This window comes from Megalopta genalis, chromosome 9 (genome assembly GCF_051020955.1).
Source record: "Megalopta genalis isolate 19385.01 chromosome 9, iyMegGena1_principal, whole genome shotgun sequence".
Taxonomy (NCBI): domain Eukaryota; kingdom Metazoa; phylum Arthropoda; class Insecta; order Hymenoptera; family Halictidae; genus Megalopta; species Megalopta genalis.
The window spans coordinates 19,820,334-19,840,990 of record NC_135021.1 but is presented as its reverse complement, the minus strand read 5'-3'; the positions used below and the strand labels follow the sequence as shown (position 1 = coordinate 19,840,990).

General features: G+C 40.6%; 1 protein-coding gene across 2 annotated transcripts in view; it reads right to left on the bottom strand.

Annotated features, from left to right (window-relative positions):
* LOC117224539 (protein O-mannosyl-transferase TMTC1) overlaps positions 1-20,657 on the bottom strand; it is a 285,088-nt gene that overhangs the window by 31,281 nt on the left and 233,150 nt on the right. For both annotated transcript variants that reach the window (XR_013034148.1, XM_076524657.1), the window contains exon 10: positions 20,414-20,527. Coding sequence is in view for 1 of the 2 variants with exons in the window: in XM_076524657.1 (XP_076380772.1) it covers positions 20,414-20,527 (114 nt within the window). In the remaining variant the exon portion in view is untranslated. The remainder of the gene's footprint in view (positions 1-20,413; positions 20,528-20,657) is intronic.

The following is a 20,657-nucleotide window of genomic DNA, read 5'->3' as shown; positions in this document are numbered from 1 at the left end:
TCTTCTTTCAAACTTCTTAACAAACTGCTGCCTTCGTATACAAATATGTTTATTGTATTACAAAAGTACGTTGAAGTAGAAAGGAACAATTTCAGAGCGAAGAGAATTTCCGATCATTTATAAGCGAAGAGAATTTTATAGCAAGCCTGGAAATCGAAAACAGGCTAGACAAGTTCCTAAGAACCGACCGGATGCAGAAAATTGGGGCAGCTTGAAAAGCTTTCTTAATTAAACACGACCAATTAGTTTGAAGCGGAAACTCTGAATACAGTATCCCTTTTCATATTCTTTTGACCATGAAGCCCGCAATATTGCTACAGAGGCTGCGAATTTTCGTTAAAAGTTTTTAATCAAATGTTTAAATAGTAGCCCGAGTACTTGAGCATAACTTTTAATTACCATGTTCGGGGACGTGAAAATTACAAATCCGCGCTGTTTGGATAGAATTATTGTTGGAAAAATTATTTAGGCGTTTATTGAGAAAGAAAGAAATGATTGTACATATTTTGGACGAACATACTTTCCAAACAAATTCGAATCACATGTCAGAAGCGTTTGCCCTTTCGTGAAAGGTAAAATAATGCACACTCCACCGCTTTTATCAACTGTTTTTTATTTTTAACTGTTTATTTACTTTGGCATCATCTTCGCCAGGGGTTCTACTGTACTAACATGAAATTTAGTATTATAAAATCGAATTTTATCCCCCCCTCCCCCATTAAATCTATTTAATCCATCAAATTAAATCCATGAAATTTTTTATCATATTAGACCTTATGTATTAATATTTTGTATCGATTATATGGAGAACTTTATTTGTGATAAAAATGAGAAGAAGAAATTGGAAGCATTGAAAAGATAGAAAAAATTTACGAATATCAATATATTATTTGAAACTCATTAAAATTAATAGAAAAAGAGAGAAATTTTATTCGTCGTCTGCTAATTGCAATTGATGAAGAGAAGATTTAAGCTAATGATGCTTAAAGATGGATAGCCGTCTGATTTGATCGAACGGAACATAACTTGTACGGAAGTAAGATGTATGTATACGAATAAATGAGCTATCAAATGCTATATTGATAGCTCAAATGCTATCAAATGCTACGAGTTAATTAATGGAACTGCTTGGTCGATGAAACCGCATAAAGAGTGCATTCAACGCTAGTGTACATTACGTATGTGTATCGCCGATAGAGAATAATAGCATAGTATTATAGAAGCAGTCTGGCCAATTTATTCATCGCAGTTTCCGGTGGGCAAACAATAGAAGTTTGTGCAACGTTCCTCTGGTCTTTTCTACTGCAAATGTATGCAACCTCATTATTGTTCGATTACTCAATACTCTATTTACTCGATGCAATATCACCGATAGAGACATTGACTCGTAACTGGCATTCCTTTCGTTTCTATCCAAAGGGTACTGAAAAATCTTTCTATGTTCATTCACCTTCACACTTTATTACTTTAGATATGCTTCTCACAAAGAATATTCGTCAACCCATAAAATCCACAAATTATAAAACTTTTCTTTCGATACATTTGTTAATGCGTTGAAATACGTACGATAGTTTTTCTACAGACCTTAATGAAACGTATTGAAAATTTAAATTAAACAATTATTAAAGTCTAGGTCCAAATGGATGCTTCCTATCCATCAGGCAATAAACTGAATCATTCTAGATTCGTTAATCATGGGAAGCCACGAAAGTTGGATATTATAAAGAGTGTCAGCTTCGTGCTCCAGGCTCGATATGATCCGGAACACAAGATAGATTCGTGCAGTTTGCCATTATAACGCTATAATGGGAGACCGGATTTGTTATACTGCCGACACGTCCGTTTCAGTTCTTGCTGCATCTCCAGCGCTCTCTGTCCCCGCCTATCCACTGCTGTCGTTGCCTTAACTTTACGATCCACTGGAACCATAAACTCGGTCTATCGAAAATTACGGCGGGATATCCTGCAAGAACCGAACTACGAGGAACTGCCATCGAGAAAGCTTTCGCCGGGGCGCGAATATCGGCGTTCAGGTGACGCATATTGTTTCCATCCATTTGCTGGCTTGATGCTTGAGAAGCTGCGAATTGATAGGATAAGAGCACGTAAGTTCGTTTCTTGAACGGAAGCTCGATGAACTCTGAATTAGGGCGGTCAATTCTATAGCCAACAATATCTTATTTGATAAATAAACCATTTGGTTTAAATCATTAATCGCATATATCAGTCGAAAGTATGAGCACAAACACAAAATCCTTTCATTCTTATCTTATCATTATTCATCATTTTATTTGATAAGTGAGTGTACCATTAGCAGATACGTTTATTGTTTAAAATGTTTTATTCTATTCTAGTATAAGAATTATTGCAGAATTTATCGTGGAACCTATTCTGCACTAACTCCCGCATAAAAAAAGTTTTGAAGTAGGTAAACCAGTGTAGTGCACGATTAATTTTGATGGCGAAGGGTCTGGAAACGAGATAAAAGTTAGGCAATATCCGCTCTACGATAAAGTCAACTACCAAATTTTATTTTGTAACAAGCTGTTATAAGTACTTTTAATCATAAAATTAATGAAATTACAGATAATACCGACGGAAGAAATTAAGGAACTAATACGTTAAATTAATTAAATCTTAACCGTTTATAGAAAGAAGTTGCACCTAAATTTGCTTTACGTATAAAAGATGTTTTACTGCAACCATCGTTTGAAAGTAGAAAGGAATGCAAAATAAAAAGCAAAACCGACAAAACAAATCTACTAAATTCAAGCAAGAATGTAAATTGTTACATCTATTTAATTTTCACTATTTATCGGTGATGTCTTTTTTAAAGAAATCAAAATCGATAAAACTGTAAAAGTAAAACTAAAAACACTCGGTGTAGAATACAAGAAACACAGATTTGCAAAATTCCGTAAAATTAAAAAAATTCGTGAAATAAATTCCGTAGTAGCAATTGATTTTAACGTTCAAACGATCCTTATCGAACAGGCGACACGTTTTCAAAGAACATCACGAGACACGACGATTCCTTGCAACATTAGTTGCATACGTATAATTTCTAGTAGAAATTTCCTATTCGCAAAGCAAGCTTTTCCTCTGCGCCACCGCGTCATGTTTCAACGTCAGAAGTGCGCAAGGTGATTTACAAGCGGTGATTTGCCGCTACGACGATCACCAAATTTGACGAAAACACGAGCCAGCTGGAACGTCCCGGGCATTAAATAAATATTAAAGGCACGTGATCCCACGTTATCCGTGCCCCGCGGAGAAACCGCGCGCGAAAGGGTTCGCTGGTGCACACAGGACCTATTCAGATAACACACTCCGGGCCGCACTTTATCCCCTTCTTATAAATGAAAGAGGTTATTTATTATCCAATAAAGAGACACTCCCCGTAGGCGACAGCCTTGCGGGTACATTGGCCGGGTTGTATCCTCTGACGTGTAAATATCGAGGTTTCACTGCCACCCTCCCTGGAGATCGGCCGAACGCGACCCATCTTTCACCGCGGTTTTCGACAGCAGATATTCCCGGCGTCATTCGGAGGGATATTGGAACGAATTCTGAGCAACAGTGATTTCACCGGGTGATGTCGAACGATTTTCAAAATAATAAGAAAAGACTCTCTTTGTCATATTCCGTGTTAACCCTTTGTCTACGAAAGGCGTATATATACACCCTTACAAGTCTATTAATATCTGCGACAGCCATAAATTTATATGTTACTTAGGGCAAATGTAACAATAACACTGGTTAAAAATCAGAATAAATGTCTTATCGTTACTTTTATAATTGGAAAAGAGATTGAAACTTTTTCTTCCGCATAATATCGATCGTCTCGAAATCATTTCTTCATTTCGTCAATTTCGATCAATATTTTTCAGATAAAAACTTGTTCGTCCCATTTTTTCTCTTTATTTTTCTCTTGTTCCGCGTTATTTCAGCTTTAATTAAAGAAACGTTTCACCCTTCTATTTTCGTTCTAACAAGCGTTCTACGATTATGTTGCAGAAATGACCAGACGGTTTCACCATGCAGCGTGTACACGAGGGTGCGGAACAAAAAATTTCGATTGCATGACTCCGCGAAATCCCAAGACACGGTTTAATAGGCACAATTTCAGAAATTGCCCACGGATGATTGTATCTCGCGGAAAGATTTCGTGTCGGCGGCCTTTATCAGCGTCGGCGAAAAGAAACAACGGGATGGGGAGGCAGAAAATGGCGGACGGTGTAATCGGAACGCCCAACAAAGCGGCTTTAATTAAAACTTTGTAACGGTTCGGATAGCCTGGGGATATTTTTCGGCCGAGCATAAGCAGCCCGAACTTAACGCTCGGGGGTCAAACTTCCCGACAGTGGCGGTCAGATTTCCGGACGCGAATGTCGGACGACGTCCAACTGGATTTGAATATTCGCGTGGCAGAAGGGAATTACGAGCGTCGACCAGCGAGGCCCGTAAAAATTCCAGCTTATCGATTTCGACGTTCTCGCGCGAACCTCCGTCTGTTTTCAATTAACTGAACGAGGCGATGTCTGTCGAAGACGTGCTCGTTTCGTTCTGGTTCATTAGAGTGCCGAGAAGATGTAGAATATTCTCCAGGAAAATGTAAACGAGTCGCTGTTAAAGAATGCGAATGGCTCTTTCAAATGTATTCTATTTTTATGGTGTCATTCCTCGACCAGCAACGTAGTTAACTCGCGCCTTATTGTCTATATTTCACTATTATTTCAATTACTATAAAGGCGGGATTTCCTATTTGACACGTTGCGCCACTTTCTACTCTAGGAAATCCAAAAATCAGTTGCAAAATTATCTAAACTTCGACCTTTTGGAAACTATATGTCGAAATCGAAAATATTTCAATGATTACGAAAGAACACAATCTTAAGACCGAAGAATTATTTTCTGCACGAAAGCGGCTTTAATGACTTCATAAATTCACAATTTGGATATCTTCGGTTCGAGCTTCAAACTGTGAGATCTTTTTAATCATTTATATCCTGGAGATAATAGCGATCTAAGTTCAGGTTCTAAAATTCTAAGCCTTGGTTCAGCTATGCTCCTTACTGTATATTATGTATTTTATATATATTATTAAAACCGTAAGAATTAACCGATATCAAGCTATATGCAGCGCATTCCATCGAAAAGAGAAAATAAATTAATCGATCACTTTACAGAACGGTTCCGGCAGTTTAAGCCCGGATCGCCCGAAGCTACTTGTTCTCTCGCATTCGTACGACACGTTGCGTAGCAGCCTTCCATTTCCTATCCATAAGAAAATTGAATTTCGAAGCAGCGAGGTAGCGGGTCCTCGGTATCTACTTTCGAAGAGTTAAGTCGATCACGCGTCAGCCAGTCGATAAACAATAAAAGCGGATGCATTAGAATTGTTCCGCCTTCGAGCGATAGCGCCGAGAATTTTTATTGCGGATCTACGTATTCCGGAGATTTTCTTCGCACTTGATTTATCGACGGCGTTCGTCTACCTCCTCGGGCTTTTCAGTTTACGTCTCGCTTCGAATAATAGTAATAAAAGCGCGTTCTCGTAAAATTGCAATCTCATAATGCGTTGTCACGAATACAGGGTGTCCCATTGCTCCCGTTACATCTGGAAAGGGATCAGATGATATCCGAGATGATTTCTGGTAACTTCTTCTACGGCAAAAATATTGGCTACGGCTTCGTTGACGAGTTATCAACGAAATCTACGGACCAATTAGAGAACGAGTACAGTTGACGCGTTCCAGCATAATAGCGAGCGGCAGTGGTCGCGAGGGCGGGGCGTCGTCCGTACTCTTTTATATAAGCCCCGCGTTCAAGCTTTAAATTAAAAGAATAAAAAAATGAAATCAAGTATTAAATTAAATATGATTTAATAACATTAAATCGATCTAGCAAAAAACTGGACGATACCACTTTTGCTTTAAACAGCTCATGTACCGTTTTATAAGAACGGCACGATTGATTTTATTCACACCTCTCACAATTCATATTATAATGTATGAAAGAATTTTGCAACCTGCAAGAATTTTAAAACTGAAAATGTGAAACAGGTAATTTTGTCCGATACGATAGATTTACTGTTAATAACTTGATAAGGAAGGGCCAAGATTTTCGCCGAAGAGAAAGAATACTTCAAATTATCCGAGCTACCCCCTCTTTCTGGGACACCCTGTAGAAGGCTTCACGTACACCCGTGTAAGGATTCAGCCGAGTCTGCCTCTCTCGTCGGGCGCTGATCCCGCAATAGCAACGATGCAAATGCGACTGTCGTTCCTCTTCTTCGTTTCTCTCACGGTGCGTAACGTTGCGAGTCGTAAAAACTGCGCAGCACCCTGTTCGATCCCTCGGGAAAGCGTTTCCGCGCGATTCATAGTTACGCGACCACGACGTTTATCGGGGAACGGTGTTCGGCGTTCGAGCGATAACTCGGAACCATTAAAAATGACTCTGTTATGGACATTGCGTTGACACTCTGCTGATATTAACGAACTTTTTAATTGACTGTTTGCTGGAAAAATGTGAAGGAATCGAGCATCTCGTCGATGCAAATAAATGAATTAGTTTTTCAATTGTTACTACGAGCGCCGATGGAATATAATCGGCACAGTCGACGTGTATATGTTGTATGTAATACATTTGACGTAAACAGAGTACTCTGAATGGTTATTGGTAGTTGTTGTTAACATCTCGTAAAGTGTAGCCGTCCGTTTTTTTGCTTATTGATTTTCTGTCCCTTTGTTACTAAAATTATTGTCCAACAATAATTTTACTTCAAACAAGATTACAGTAATGCCTCTCTAATTAACGCTCAAATTGTCCACAAAAAAGGACAATTTGTGAAAAGGAGATACGATTATTCGAGCCTTGCGGTTCGTTTTAATGGTTACGAATTGTCAACAACTATAAAAACGAGACACATAGCTCGAATAATCGTATCTTCTCTTCCCGAATTATCCACTTTTGTGTATAATTTGAGTGCCAATTGGAGAGAATTGACCGCATCGCGTGCCGGTTCTTCCCGACAGTATCGAGGCAGCGTTCCCGATTCGCAGGAGCTTACAACGTACTCGGAAAAGTAACCACATTTTTCGATCAGCAGTGTCGATCGCACCTTAGTAGCGTCAATATTGCCAAAGACAACAGTGGCCAGGAAAATAATGAATATTCATTTCCTGGTTCGAGGAAGCTCGTCGCCATGAATATTCAGTCCCCACATGCAGCAGAGCTCTACTCGAATTCCATCTGGCCGATATATTAAATTATATACATACACAGAGTAGCGAGGCAGTGGTATCATCCTGTTGAGACATTCAAAAAATATCGTCGCAGAAGTTTGCAGAAGAACGAAGCGGAGTGCGAGCGTGTGTCGTACCTAGGATCCCTAAGTCCTTCTGGGCGAGTGTCGCCGGAAGAAGAGGCCGAGAGGAATATGACAGAGATGGAAAGAAATGTCTCGAGGAAACGGGCGGACGAATGGAAAGCAAACAGGAGTCGCCTATCCCGGATCCTTCGAGTATTCCATCGATTGACTACGCGTTTCTCTCGGACCTTATCCTCTATTTCATTCTTCCCTGACAATTCTCAAGACACCTCCTCGAGCTATTCTTTCCGCGAATGCAATAACAGCCGACGAGAGGAGGAGGAGGAGGAGGACGAGCGAAGGGAGGAAGACATCGCTCGGGGAACTTTGCGTCCTTCCAGCGGCACTCAATTATTACTAGTGTACGGGCCGGGTCAATCTCGGGCTACTTTAAATTACTTAGCCGGTGAGCCGGTCCCGCCGGACAGGAAAGTTCACGGAATGTCTCCTCGGGGAAATTTCCAGCAGCTGATCGAAAACTAATTCGTCGTGCGCGCTGCAACGTCAACGAGGACAACGTGGGAATCCGTTGCCGCGAGTACACGGCCGTCATGCGGCAACATCCCCGTGATAAACGTCAATCGCTGTGAACGTCAGCTTTGCCGGGTTTTCGGACGAGCTCTCGCTGTCTTGTTGCGTTTCCTTTGCCCGGACGCGCGCGCCGTGGATCTTCTCCGAGCACCGTCGAAGATGAAAAACTCATTACCTCTCATTTCTTAAACTGTCGAGTGAGATATCTAATGTCGGTTTAATAATTCCGGAAAATAACATTTCTTTCGTTTCTCGTCGAGGCATGTCTCCCGCGATTCGTAAATAAGTCGAGTTCCTTTTCGTATTTTGCGAAAGGTTATTAACACTTTATTTACCGGCAGTCTGTGTCGGTTGGCTTTTCAAGCACCGTAATTTTTCTTTTAAATTCTATTTTCGAAAGAGATCGTTACATTGTGATAATACAAATATTATAAGAATAAAGGGAACTTTACGCATACAAAATGTATCCCAAATGATTTTTTCCCGAACTTCGATTATCCGTTCGACCTCGATTTATCTGTTTGTCCCCCATTTAAGCTGGTTAATCGAGTTCTACTATTTTAATGAGATCAAATATACCTGGCAGTAATTATTGGAACCCGCGATGAGTGAAGGACCTCTTTCCTATAGCTATATTTTTACGTTCTCTTACTAATTGCGTCGCTGTCCCATGCTCCAGAGGGAAGACGAGCTCTTCCGTAACACTAAAAACATCGAGTGATCAAAAGGATTGCTTCGTAATTACTAGTGTACGGCTTTCCAAACAAATTCCAATTTACATAAATAACCTTGTTTGAACCGAGAATATTCGGAGAATCCATTTCGCTGATCAAAGTATATCTGATATATATATATATATATATAATTAGACTGTAGATTATTATGCAAAATAAAAGTAGTCTTCACTAATTGCAAGACGTGAAAGCTACACAGCTATTGATATCGGTTTAGTAAATTGAAAAATGCAACATTATTTTTTAATCGATTTAACTGTTTTTACTGTTCTCTGTATTTGATGTATTTATTTCGTACATTCATGGTTAAATTGAGTTGTTGCAATTTAAAGTAGTCGAGAAATTCGTTATTTTTAGTTTATTGAAATAGTTTACAGAAAGTAACTGAAATTACTGTCTCAACAGAGAACTAAATTGCTATTTAAGTTCCATTTCTTGCAGTCGATGAAGTCAATTTTTATTTGGCATAAAACGCCGCAGCCTGATCGTAACACAAACACGGTAGAAACATAATTAATATTTCTTTGAAATTTGTTCCTGCGTGTCATAATCCTATAAATGCCAGAAATGTACAAAGGTTCGCGATCCGATAAACGTAAATAAATGATTTCTCTCATTTTCCATTGGAAAAGGATTTCCTATTGATATTTGCGCGAAGAATGGATTGCGTTCTGCTTCTGAGAGGCATTGTATGGTTGTTTAAAATACGATATCAGTGATTTTAATCAGAAATTGTCCGATATTAGTCGAGGCGGGCGTGTATAAAACTCGTTGATGTTCAAAATTGTTTGACCATTTCAAAGACGAGAGGAACAAAGCGCAAGTGGACACAATGAGAGGCGCGCATATTACATAAAAACAACAGCAAAAAAATCTTTCGTTCCGTTGCAATAACGAGGCCGATTTGTTTCACGAAGCAAGATTTATGCCGTGTTCGCTGGGCGCATTAATTCGCCAAGAGGAACGATTTAATGCAAATGTAATTGGATCCAGTCAGCGAGACTCGACGAGAAATTAAAGCGAGAGGCAGCGAAAGAATCTGATATTTATACATACACAATATTTCAAACCTGGAATTTTTGTAACAATAAATTCAGACGATGATCTGCTTGAATGCGAAGACTTGTGAAATATCGTAGAAATTCGAGTTTAATTGCTTATCTTCTTGCTTATCTATTGTCTTGGTTTCTAGTAACCTCTTTATCATTATTTTCCTGAACTGTGATTTTAATCAGCTACGTGATAACGAAGAAATCGAAGCTACGTAGATGAGCTTCCAAAAATTATCGTTCGAATTTCTATCTAACAATTATTCTAATCAAAGCGCGTGTTACTTAAATTTTGAAATAATCGTTCCAAACAGAGTATACTAGATAATTATGCAGAATAACGTAATAACACAGAATCGAAATTATGTATGAGGTCATTAAGTATGAAATTTTATATTAGTAAAACTCTAGAGTAAAGCATCATACTTAATGACCTAACGGATAGACTTCCAACAATTATCGTTCGAATTTCTGTCTTGCAATTATTCTAATCAAAACACGTTACTTAACATTTCCAAATAAACATTCCAAACAGAGAGAATAATAGATAATTATGCAGTATGATATGTGTGTTTATTCGTTGCTCAATATCAACGATATTCGTGAATACTTGAAGCCTACAATAAAGATGCGCCTACAATTAATATACACTCGTAATATATACTCGTATTTTTATTAAATCTAAATTAAAATTATGCACAAAACATGTTAAAAACGCCTCGTCCTGCTTTTTTTACCTGTCTTTCGCTTTCGTCCGCCACCCTCACCATCCGACTCGCTCCCCCATTCTCTCCCTGCTAGCATCACAATTTCTCCAGCATGCTCCCCATCTGGATCAGGTTAGAGTAGCCTTGTTTTAAAGTCGCAGGGCTGCGGCTCGCCTGGTCTCGCACCATAGCCGATCAGACCCGAATCGAAGCTTTGCAATGGTAATCGATAGGCTCGCAGACGCACCGCGTTCGACTCTAGACGTTTTCGCTTGTCCCTTCGTTTCGCGCAATTAATTCTTCAACTACTCCGGGTCTACTTCGCAAGGAGACCTTTTCTGTGCGAAGGGAATTCGTAGCTGTGGTATCGATGGTGGTAAAAAGGGAAAATGATCAGGGCGGAGTCGCACTGCAATAGGGATTCGAAGTGAAACAAAAACAGCACTTTTCGTAAAAAAATATTTGTAAGCAGGCCTTTAAGGGAATGTACAGAGAATATGATTTTCGAAAGAAACTAGAAAAATGAATTTCAATTCCACTGAGCACTTCTGTTCAGGAAATATCATTTTAAATGGTAACTAAAAATTCGAATGAAAAATAAATTTTAATTTCATTCAGCATTATTTCTCGGCAGATATGGTCTCGAAAAGTATAAAATTATGATTGGATAGATTTCCTATTTCATGCAATTGATACAGACAATTTTTATTTTGCATAAAAATCTGCAGAGTGGTTGGATCATTAGTTTTTAGTATTTTTGTTTGCATCTCCTGCGCATGCTGTAGATATTCGATAAATCGGAACGTATCGAAGAAAGAAAAGTCTAATAAAAATGTCGTCGGTTCCCAACGTGTTGATACGCGGGAATGAAAATTGTATTACCGGACCAGGTGGAGAGCATGCTAGAGAAACGGCGGGGTAGCGGAAAAGCTGAGAATAGAGGAGCGAGTTGTACGGCGGGGGGTGGCAGACGAAAGCGAAACAGAGAAAAAAGGGGAGAGCGAGGCGGTTGCCACTTCATCTCCTGCATACCGGGGGCTAATTAATGCACTTTTGTTGGCTTTCCACCGGCCTTGGTCTGGCTCGGAGGCTGCGCTGGTCGCAGGGAAGAGCACGGTGTCGCGGCCGCAATGCGAAGATTGTGCGACGCCAATTTAAGCCGGCGCTGCCTCGTTGATAGAACCGTGCCGGTGATAAGGACGAGTGGACTGCGAGAGACGACGGTGTCGTACGAAATAATTAGTGCCGCACAATGCGCCACTTATCTCGGGGGAAAAATACGCAGGGCATAAAGGGACGCACCGGCGAGCTCGTCGCGCCAGCTGTTTCAAAACATCCACCGTAACGTCCCTTCGTTTCACTCCCACGCCCAGAAATTTGGATAACGAAACTCCGGTGCTTCGGCTCGGGTCATGGATGTTGCACAAATAGAAACGATTCTTCTCCGAGGGAGTGCTGTAGAGATGTCAATGGAAGATAGCGGAAACGCGAATTAACTCGGGCAAGTCGTTTGCAGCGTAGACGAGGGCGTGGAAAGTGAAATAATCGAGATAAGAAATGAAAACATTGTTTCAAGTAGATTCTCAGTTTTATCCGAGGCGAGTCGTAAATGGAGAGCACGTTTTCTCCTTTTCCGCGCCAGTTAACCAGAAATCTGAATAGAAACTATTTACTTTAATTAACAGAAATGTCACTGGAGTTATTTTTCTTCAGTTGGTATAATATAATCGAAAGTTGTGGGAGAAGTGAGAATCGAGTTATCGAATGATGTGCAGCGACGAATGAGAATTTAGAATCCAAATTGTAATGTATCTCGAAAAATTTATGCTGATATTTTCATACCATATTTAATAAATTCGTAAAATATTAAAATATTACTAAATTGGGGAGAATTTACTGTATTTTGCATATTTCATGGCATAAATTGTGAAAATGACTTCTCCATTTATTAACACGTGCGAGAGTTTTATTTCAATCACACATGTTTTGTATTATAGCACGTACACGAGATATCAGTGCGCTTAGTAAGTGAAGCGATAGGTAAAGTACTGGCAGAACATCGTTAAAATTGATTGGAAAGAGATGGATACAACGTGTTGTTGGGATAGTCGTTGCATAATTAAACGCAACAACCCTAAACTAGTGACTTGTTCTATTTCTTCGTACTGCCAAAAGAGGAGTTTTCACAGTTCCTTGGATGGGAGATTACATAAGGAACTACTACGAACTAGGGCTCGAATAACTTCAAACTCCGGACTAATCACTTGTACTTTGGACACTGAACCTTAAAGATTAAATCGGTACTTTGAAGTTGGTAGTATTATATATAGAACATATTTCAACTTCGAATTAACTAGAATGCACGAGAACTTTGTCCATCGGTAGAACTTAAAACATTGCTCTATACCCTTGGAAATCAGCAGAACCGTGTATAATAACTTTGTACACATTTTGGTTTTTATATTGAATATCATCGATAAGTAGTCTAAATTACATAGCTCAAATCACAGTTCTGTAGAATTACAATTTAATATTACTCAAGGAATTATAATTACGACGTAATTTAATGAAATTATAATTCAATCACGTTGTAATTCATAATACAGATAATTTCTAATACGATGCAATTTGTAATTGCTATCGGAGTACAATTACGAAATACTAAGTAATTAAATTAAATTAATTATAAATGTAATTGAATTAAAATTACAAGTTAAAAAATAATAAATTAATTGATAATAAGAAAAAAAGTATATGCAGAAGAAACAAAGAATGAGTATAGAGAAAAGAAACGTAAAAATGTATCCCTCTTCATCAAACTACCGCACTCTAGTTCGAAGAACTGTATTTCAATTACATTGTGTATTTGAATTACATTCTATTTCAATTGGATGGTTTTCGAATTACACTCGTGATTAAATTAATTACCAATCGAATTAACTGAAAGGTTTGAATTATGTAATTAAATCACAATGTAATCGAATTATTGCATAATTGAGATACGATGTAACAAAATTGCGAAATTGAATTGCAATGTAATTGAATTAGCAGAACTCTGGCTGAAACACGATACCGCGCGGCGCATATTATTAAATATGAAAAATATGAATCACGACAGACCGAGCAGATATATCAATATGCATTCTGAAGTTGACGTAGTAAAACGCAATCTTGGCAAAGCACTCAAATAAATTTCCATGTATATGTAACGTCTACCAAAAAGTCTCCGCATTTATTCCACGATATTGCATGCGGCGTGCCTCGTGCTCTTGTGACATCAACTCTTTGACATTCTCTTTGGAAAGATGAATCATTTCCAATAAAATTCTTTCCGTGTCGAGCATTGCGCCAAATTTATCTCGGCTGATGTGGCCCGAGATTTCGATCGCCGCCTTTTCAATTAACTCCGAAACAACGAGCAGCACTTTCATTAATAAACATTAGCCTTCGTTGGGCCAATCGTGAAAGACCCGGTCTACAAAGTCGAATAAGTATTACAAAACGCTCGGCGAGTTGAAATTCTTCAGCGTTGCAGCCGTTCATCGTGGAGGCCTTCGCGAACAGTTGGCATTCATCGTTGTTACTTCATTTCATTTCATTTATTCGAAAATTTTAAATGACGAACAAATTAAATTTATTTCCCAATCGTGACTATCGAATAGCTCAATTAACGTTACTTGCAAGTAACAAACAATGAAACTTATTCGTTGCGTTGGACAACATTTACCCAACAAATGCAATTCCCGTCAGCTACCCCCAAATACTGCTTACGTCTATTCGACGTGGATCTCCCCACACAGAGGACATGTATTCACGAATCCGTTCTCAATCTCGCTTCATTTCGCTTCTCCTGAGCGCGATCGGAGTACCGCTTGCTCGTAAACGCGATAGGGCTCGAATAAAGGTCGAGTTTAATCGAGTCACCATTGTGTCAACCGATCGATTCGAGAACCATCGTCTATAAATTGAAAAAATAAACCGCTTTTAACAAGATGCACCGGAAATTGGCAAATTTTAGGTGAGATTGCTGTTAGTTGAATTCCTTATTAGCAGTTTTATTCAGAATTTTGTATTAGCTGCACCAATTCAACACACCAAAACAGCGGATAGTCGAGGATCCCCTTGTCTCATAAGCTTCGCCCCCCTTCGCCGATGAGCGAAAATTTGCTGAACCGCAATTTTTACCTGCTTTTCGAAGCGGATAGTCACAGATAGTCGATCCGTCATTTACGACAACATCGACAACATCGAGCGAAAACGATCCGGATGTAAACGAAACTCCATTATCCCGCAGAAAAACCGGTGTTCGTACGAAGGAAATAAAGAACGGTTCGAACTTTTCGGACAAGCCAATACATAGCGTATTATATTTATCCGACTGGATCCGATGTTCTCGATCCGACCGCGAATGACTGCGAAACGCAAATCGGATGTTCGACAAAATCCGTTCTCCGTAATTCTCAATGCATCGCGGAGCATTCGTCCGACGTTCCAGGGGTCGGGAAAATATCGAGTGTTTTGCGGCGAGTTTTCATCTGTTTTCGCGTGGGGTCAGCTCGAAGGCGAGCGAACGGGGCGCGCGTGGTTACACCCCAGCAACACCCGACCCTTCATTGCGCCGTCATGTTTGAATTATTTAATTGGATCGTGCATTTTACTCCGTCTGTAAACGGTATACGCCGGTGCACGGATTAATTTTGCTTACCGGATCCGTATACGAAGGAACAGGATCGCCGGAGCGAACGAGTAGTTTCAGAAATTCACGAATCGTTGCACTTTTCCATTTCCTGCCCCCAACCCCCGGTCATCCACTCCGCCATGCGCGCCCCTCCCTTCGAACCCTCCCTGCAACGCTCCTCTCTCGGACTGCTGTCAGCGTAAAAATCCGACAGAGGGGTTACGACTTGAAGCGCAATAGACTGGACGAGATTTCGTCACACGTCTCGAGCTGATGAGACATCGACGAGGATTACTACCTACACCTTCCACCCTCTATTACGGACTTTATGACGCTTTTTTGTTAACGACAGTAACCGTTTTAGAGTTACTGGATAGTTCAATTTGGCCGGGTATATATCTTCGAGGATATAAAATTGTTTATTAAATTACCATTGTACGGCAAGATCGATCTTTACGGTCTACGCTCGCAGACGTCCGAGTTCCTGTTTCGTGGAGGACGTTACCGAAATACCGGTCCGAGTGCTTTCTTTTTCTCGTAAACGGGTTGTTCTACTACCTGTGTAAAATATTTTAAAGGGTGATCCCGCGAGTTACGACGGAAATCGAGAAGAATGATTTCGCTGCGACGATTTTCTCTTTAAGTTACGAACCATTCGAAATCTCCCCGATTCATCGATCATTTCTGCTGCGAACAAAGATAATCCTTATCCTTGGTTTCCGTCGAACCGTTGTTTGTAGAATCGACCTTCGAAACAGCTGACTCGTGTAACTAAATATTCTGTATAAAAGGGCGACGCATGCGCCAGAGTCCCGCGTATCAGCGTGGGGCGTCTATCGGGCGAACGTTATAAATCTGAACTATGATCGCACAGAGGCGTCGCGTCGCCATCGTGGTTCAAAATTATAATGTCCACCCGGTAGACACCCTACGCCGCTGCGCGGGACTCCCGCGCATGCGTTGCCTGCCCCCGCTCCTTGCGTAGCGACTTTGTCTGAAACCCCTTTTCTGGCCCTGTCTGAAACTATCCGGTAGGAGTGGGAGGGAGAGGGGAAGGGGTGTAACGTCCGGAGAGTCCCACGCTCCGTACATTTCGTGGCAACTCTGATCATAACCTCGTACTTTCCTAGTTCCCGTCGAACAGATGGCAGCGATTCGTTTGCCAATCAGAGTAGACACGAAATAGCGTGCATCGGTTCCGTTCGTCTCGTCGTGCTCGCCGGATCGCGTCACGCTACAAGAGAAGCGGAGAACCCTGCCGGGTTCCAACGTGGAATGTTTGAATGCTATAGTCGCGAGCTACGGACCGATGACACGGCGCGAAGAAGACGAAGAAGAGAAAGAAGAACGGAAACCGGCTCATTGAAGCGCCGACTTCAAAAGGATACGCGCGAACGGGGAAGTGGAATTTTCATTATCGGAATACCGGTCGCTGTCAGTAAACCTCTTACTGCTTTGATAAGCGCATCCCCTCGCCTGGGCGTGTTCGCATCTCGCTAAAGAGGACACAAGAAAGAGGGAATGAAAATAAGAGGAATACGGGGAAGGAAAAAAGGAAACGATCGTGTAAATTGAAGCTTCCTCTCCTAGCCAGCCGAGTTTTCGCCGAGATGTGTCTTTCGCGGTGCAACCGTCGACTCGCGTACGCGATTCACGACCACCCTTGGAGCTAGCGATGGTTGTTCCATATGAATATGTAGAAAGAAGAATTACGAAGGGCAAAAGCAAGTCGAATCTTTATTGCTTACTCTAATAAGCATGGGTAACTTTGATATTCGGGTGCCATACAATTTTTGCTTCGACGAATCATAATTTTGTTTATAACAGAAAAAATCATGGCCATTGTGTCTAGTTAAGAATAGTATTTTATTTAATACTAGTTTTATTAATAGTGTAGTTTTGTAGTATATAAAATAATAAATAGTATGTATTTATAAAAAGTTGGAATTACGGTATAAAACTCTAGATATTTTATTAAAACATAAACAAAATAGAAGAATATAAAAATTCTATACGTTTCTGCCCGAAAACAAACCAAAGGCACCGCAATTGGTCGCTCCACGGTAAGTGGCCCCGCTACCCTGCGGGAGGCTAGAAACGGTGTTCTCTGTTCACTTTGTAACAGAAAAAACTTATCGCCAGAGTCAGAACCTGTACTTTATCGTTAACGCATGCCTATTCGCATTACTCTTCGAAGCCTAGAGTCGTCTCCGACGAACCGGTTCAAATTTGGAAACCGGATTTTGTCCCGATTCAAAGCCGTCCGAATCCCGAGATTATCGCGCGATCACCGAATTAGAACGTTCATCTCGCTCGAGATAGCTGCGAAATTATTGCCGAATCGATCGCGGGAGAAAGGTGTGCGTGCGAAACGGTGCGCCGAAAATCCGGCTGTCAGAGGGACGTCGCGTCGGTGAGTAGCTTGATTTATGCAGTTCTGGTCCGCGGTGGCGTGGCGTGTGCGATCGTTCCGCCGCGGATCCTGGAATTTCTGTTTAAAAAACGCGTTCGGCCCTCGTTTTCGAAAACAAACCCCGGCCGTGTTCCCGGGAACGTGGGGATTATAAAAATTGTTTTCACGCGCCGGCGACCGTCCGTTTAATGCCCGGCGAGCCAGCCGCACCGAGCGCCGTCACTTTCGCCGGTTAATTTTTAACAATGACGCGTCACGCGCCTCTTACGCTTCGCTCCGCGTCGCTCCGCGTCGCTCCGCGTCGCTCGCAACGAACGCGTCCGCCGTTCTCGCGCCGACGAGAGTTTTTCCCCGCCGAGAAAATGGGGGAAATTAATCGGCCGCGAGTGCCTCTTAAAGCGTCCTGCGGCAAACATCGCTGTCTACGGTTTCCTGAAAACACTTTCGCGCGCGAGAAACCGCACCGCGACTCGCTCCGCCGCACGGTGTTGCGATTAATGCTAATTAGATGCGCTAAACTTATGATGTAGTAGAGAAAATTCATAAAAAATAGATGCTCGTCGTACGAAGCAACATGTATGCGATAAGAATATTAATGTTTCTCCGTCGGTATTATTGCTAAAGTCAGTTTTATCAACACATATTAATTAACATTTTAAATAAACGTTGCATTGAATTTCTTCAGGCAAGTTCTCATTTGGGATTAACATGAACTGATATTATTAAAATCAGTTTTGTATTCGCATCTTTATGCCTTAAAATACATTGTTACGACACAAATTAGCGACGAAGCTACGTTTGATTGTTTTAATTACTTCCGGTAATTATTTCGACTACTTGGGTTAGCTTTAGAATATAAAAACAGCTGAAAGTAGGTTATAAACGCCAATAAACGAAAAAATGTTGTATATGAAAATATATAAATTTTTTTATACACATTTATTTTTAATTTCATTTAATTCAATACAATTGTATTTTATTTTGGCCTATTTGATTATTTCGGTTTTAGGTTTCGTTAAGTAATAAACATGGTATGACTATTACGGTGTGTTAATAAACATGGTATAATTCCCAACAAACAATAAGTATATACGTTCATTTGTTAGAATAAAGCTACAGAGACACGCGAGACGCAATAAATATGATAAGAGACTTTTTTTCAGTTGGTATCTCGAATCACAACACTGCGCGCCGGTTTACGTGCATTTCCGAGCGGTTCGGTTTTAATGCAAATAGAACTAGGTAGTCTCCGAGCCACTCGCAGAACTTGACAGTGGATTTTCTAGGGATCGTTATCGAAGTAAGAGGACCACGTCGGCCGATACCGTCTGCGTCTCGCGCCGGAGAATTGAAAACGTTGCGCGTATGCATTATGCAGGCCGCTTGCGGGACGAAAAGATTGCTCTCTTAATTTCCATGCATTTTTAAATGGAACGCCGGGGCTGGCTTCTCGAGACTTTGCCAGTACAACTTTGCTTCGTTTTGTCAATTTCTTCGGGTAACTTTCCAGAAATTTATACCTCGAATTTAAATTCTTGTAATTCTCGCTGCTATCTTGGAGATCTTTGGGCGACTATTTGATTAATGCTGAAGAGGAACTCGCGAGTTGGAACTCGCTCCAATTTACATTTCTGTAAACGGGGACCGCTTCTCTTGAATTAGAAACCGGCAGCAAATTATATTTAACCTTCCGCGAATCATGTGAGGTCAAATTAATCTCGGCGGTTTTAAAACTGTTGTTATCTATAATAAATCGTTTATTTTTAAAACATCAATGTTGCTCTCGTTCAACTCTATCCTTATTACAAAAACAATGAAGCACCTGCAAATGGATAATGATCAGAGTTTAATTAACCCCACGTGGTTTATTCATATGATTCGCGATAGGTCAAGGAAAATCATAGTTATTGAATTCGTGGACTACACAAGAACTGAACAGTATTTTGAAGATCTATCTTCGGTAATATAAATATTATTTAACGTTAAAGAATTGTTCTAGTAATATTTCGAATAAATATATATCGATTAAGCTTGAACTTAAACAAAGTTGAATTCTTTGATCGAATGAAGACAAATATCGTTTATTGCAGCGTCGAAGTTCTAAACAAAATCATGTTTACGCGTTCGTTTCGTACATGATAATTTAGTGACATTTGTTATTAATGCAAATAGAGATGCATTTCATATTACTGGATCGTGTGAAATACCAGTTATACCAAACAATCTCTCCTCCGAAGCAATTAAACATATAGCAGACGCGACATTGGAAATAGTATTACAATCGCGGCAAAGCATGATTAGAATTAATTTGGTTACTGGTTGAGATAACATATTCAATTTTGTCCTCGTTAATCCTACTGTTTCGAGTCAGTTGCTATTGAACGCTGCTGTTACTATAACAATTACTGTGTCAACGAACGTCATGTTTGTAATTGAATTACAACGTTACATAGAAAGCAAATGGGATGATATTACGACAAATATATTGGACAAACTAATAATTTTTTACTTTTTATTCGTTGTTCTTCTTTATTTATTACGTATCGCCTCTGGTAACGTTGCGACGATGAAATAAATGTTTTCCTTCCTCATTCGAATAGCATTTACATTTATTAAACGCGTCTACCATAAATTTGCCGAAAAGTGTAAGCGTCAACTTAAATACCGACGCAACCGTAGGTGACGCTCGTTGTAAGAGAAGAACAACAAAAATGACTCCGCGATTTGTTCGCCGCGATGCATTCTAAGGCGATTCACAGTGCAATCATCGCGACGCACGGAAAATCCCTCGCAAGCTCGCAGTCGACGTTCCCGGGGAAAAAGTTACGAGGAGTTTTCGGTCGTGCGAGAGTAAGAAGTCAGTCAGCGCCGCGGATTCGCCGAGCTGCTGGGGCGGAATGAGCACCGTCGAAGACGGAATACTCACCAAAGGGCCAGCTGGTAATGCAGAATCGCATGGTTCGGCTGCGACATATCTCTGAGGAAGTTGGCGAAGTTGTAATGCATCTTGGCGTTGTGGGGTAGAGACCGCATGCCCGCTCTGCAACAACAGGACTTCGGGTCAGACAAAACCGCCCTCTCGACCCCCGACACGACCCCGAGTTCTTTCTCTTGTCAGCGCCGTTATCTACGATAGTTACGTTTCGTATCGTCGCGCACGGCCCAATTGC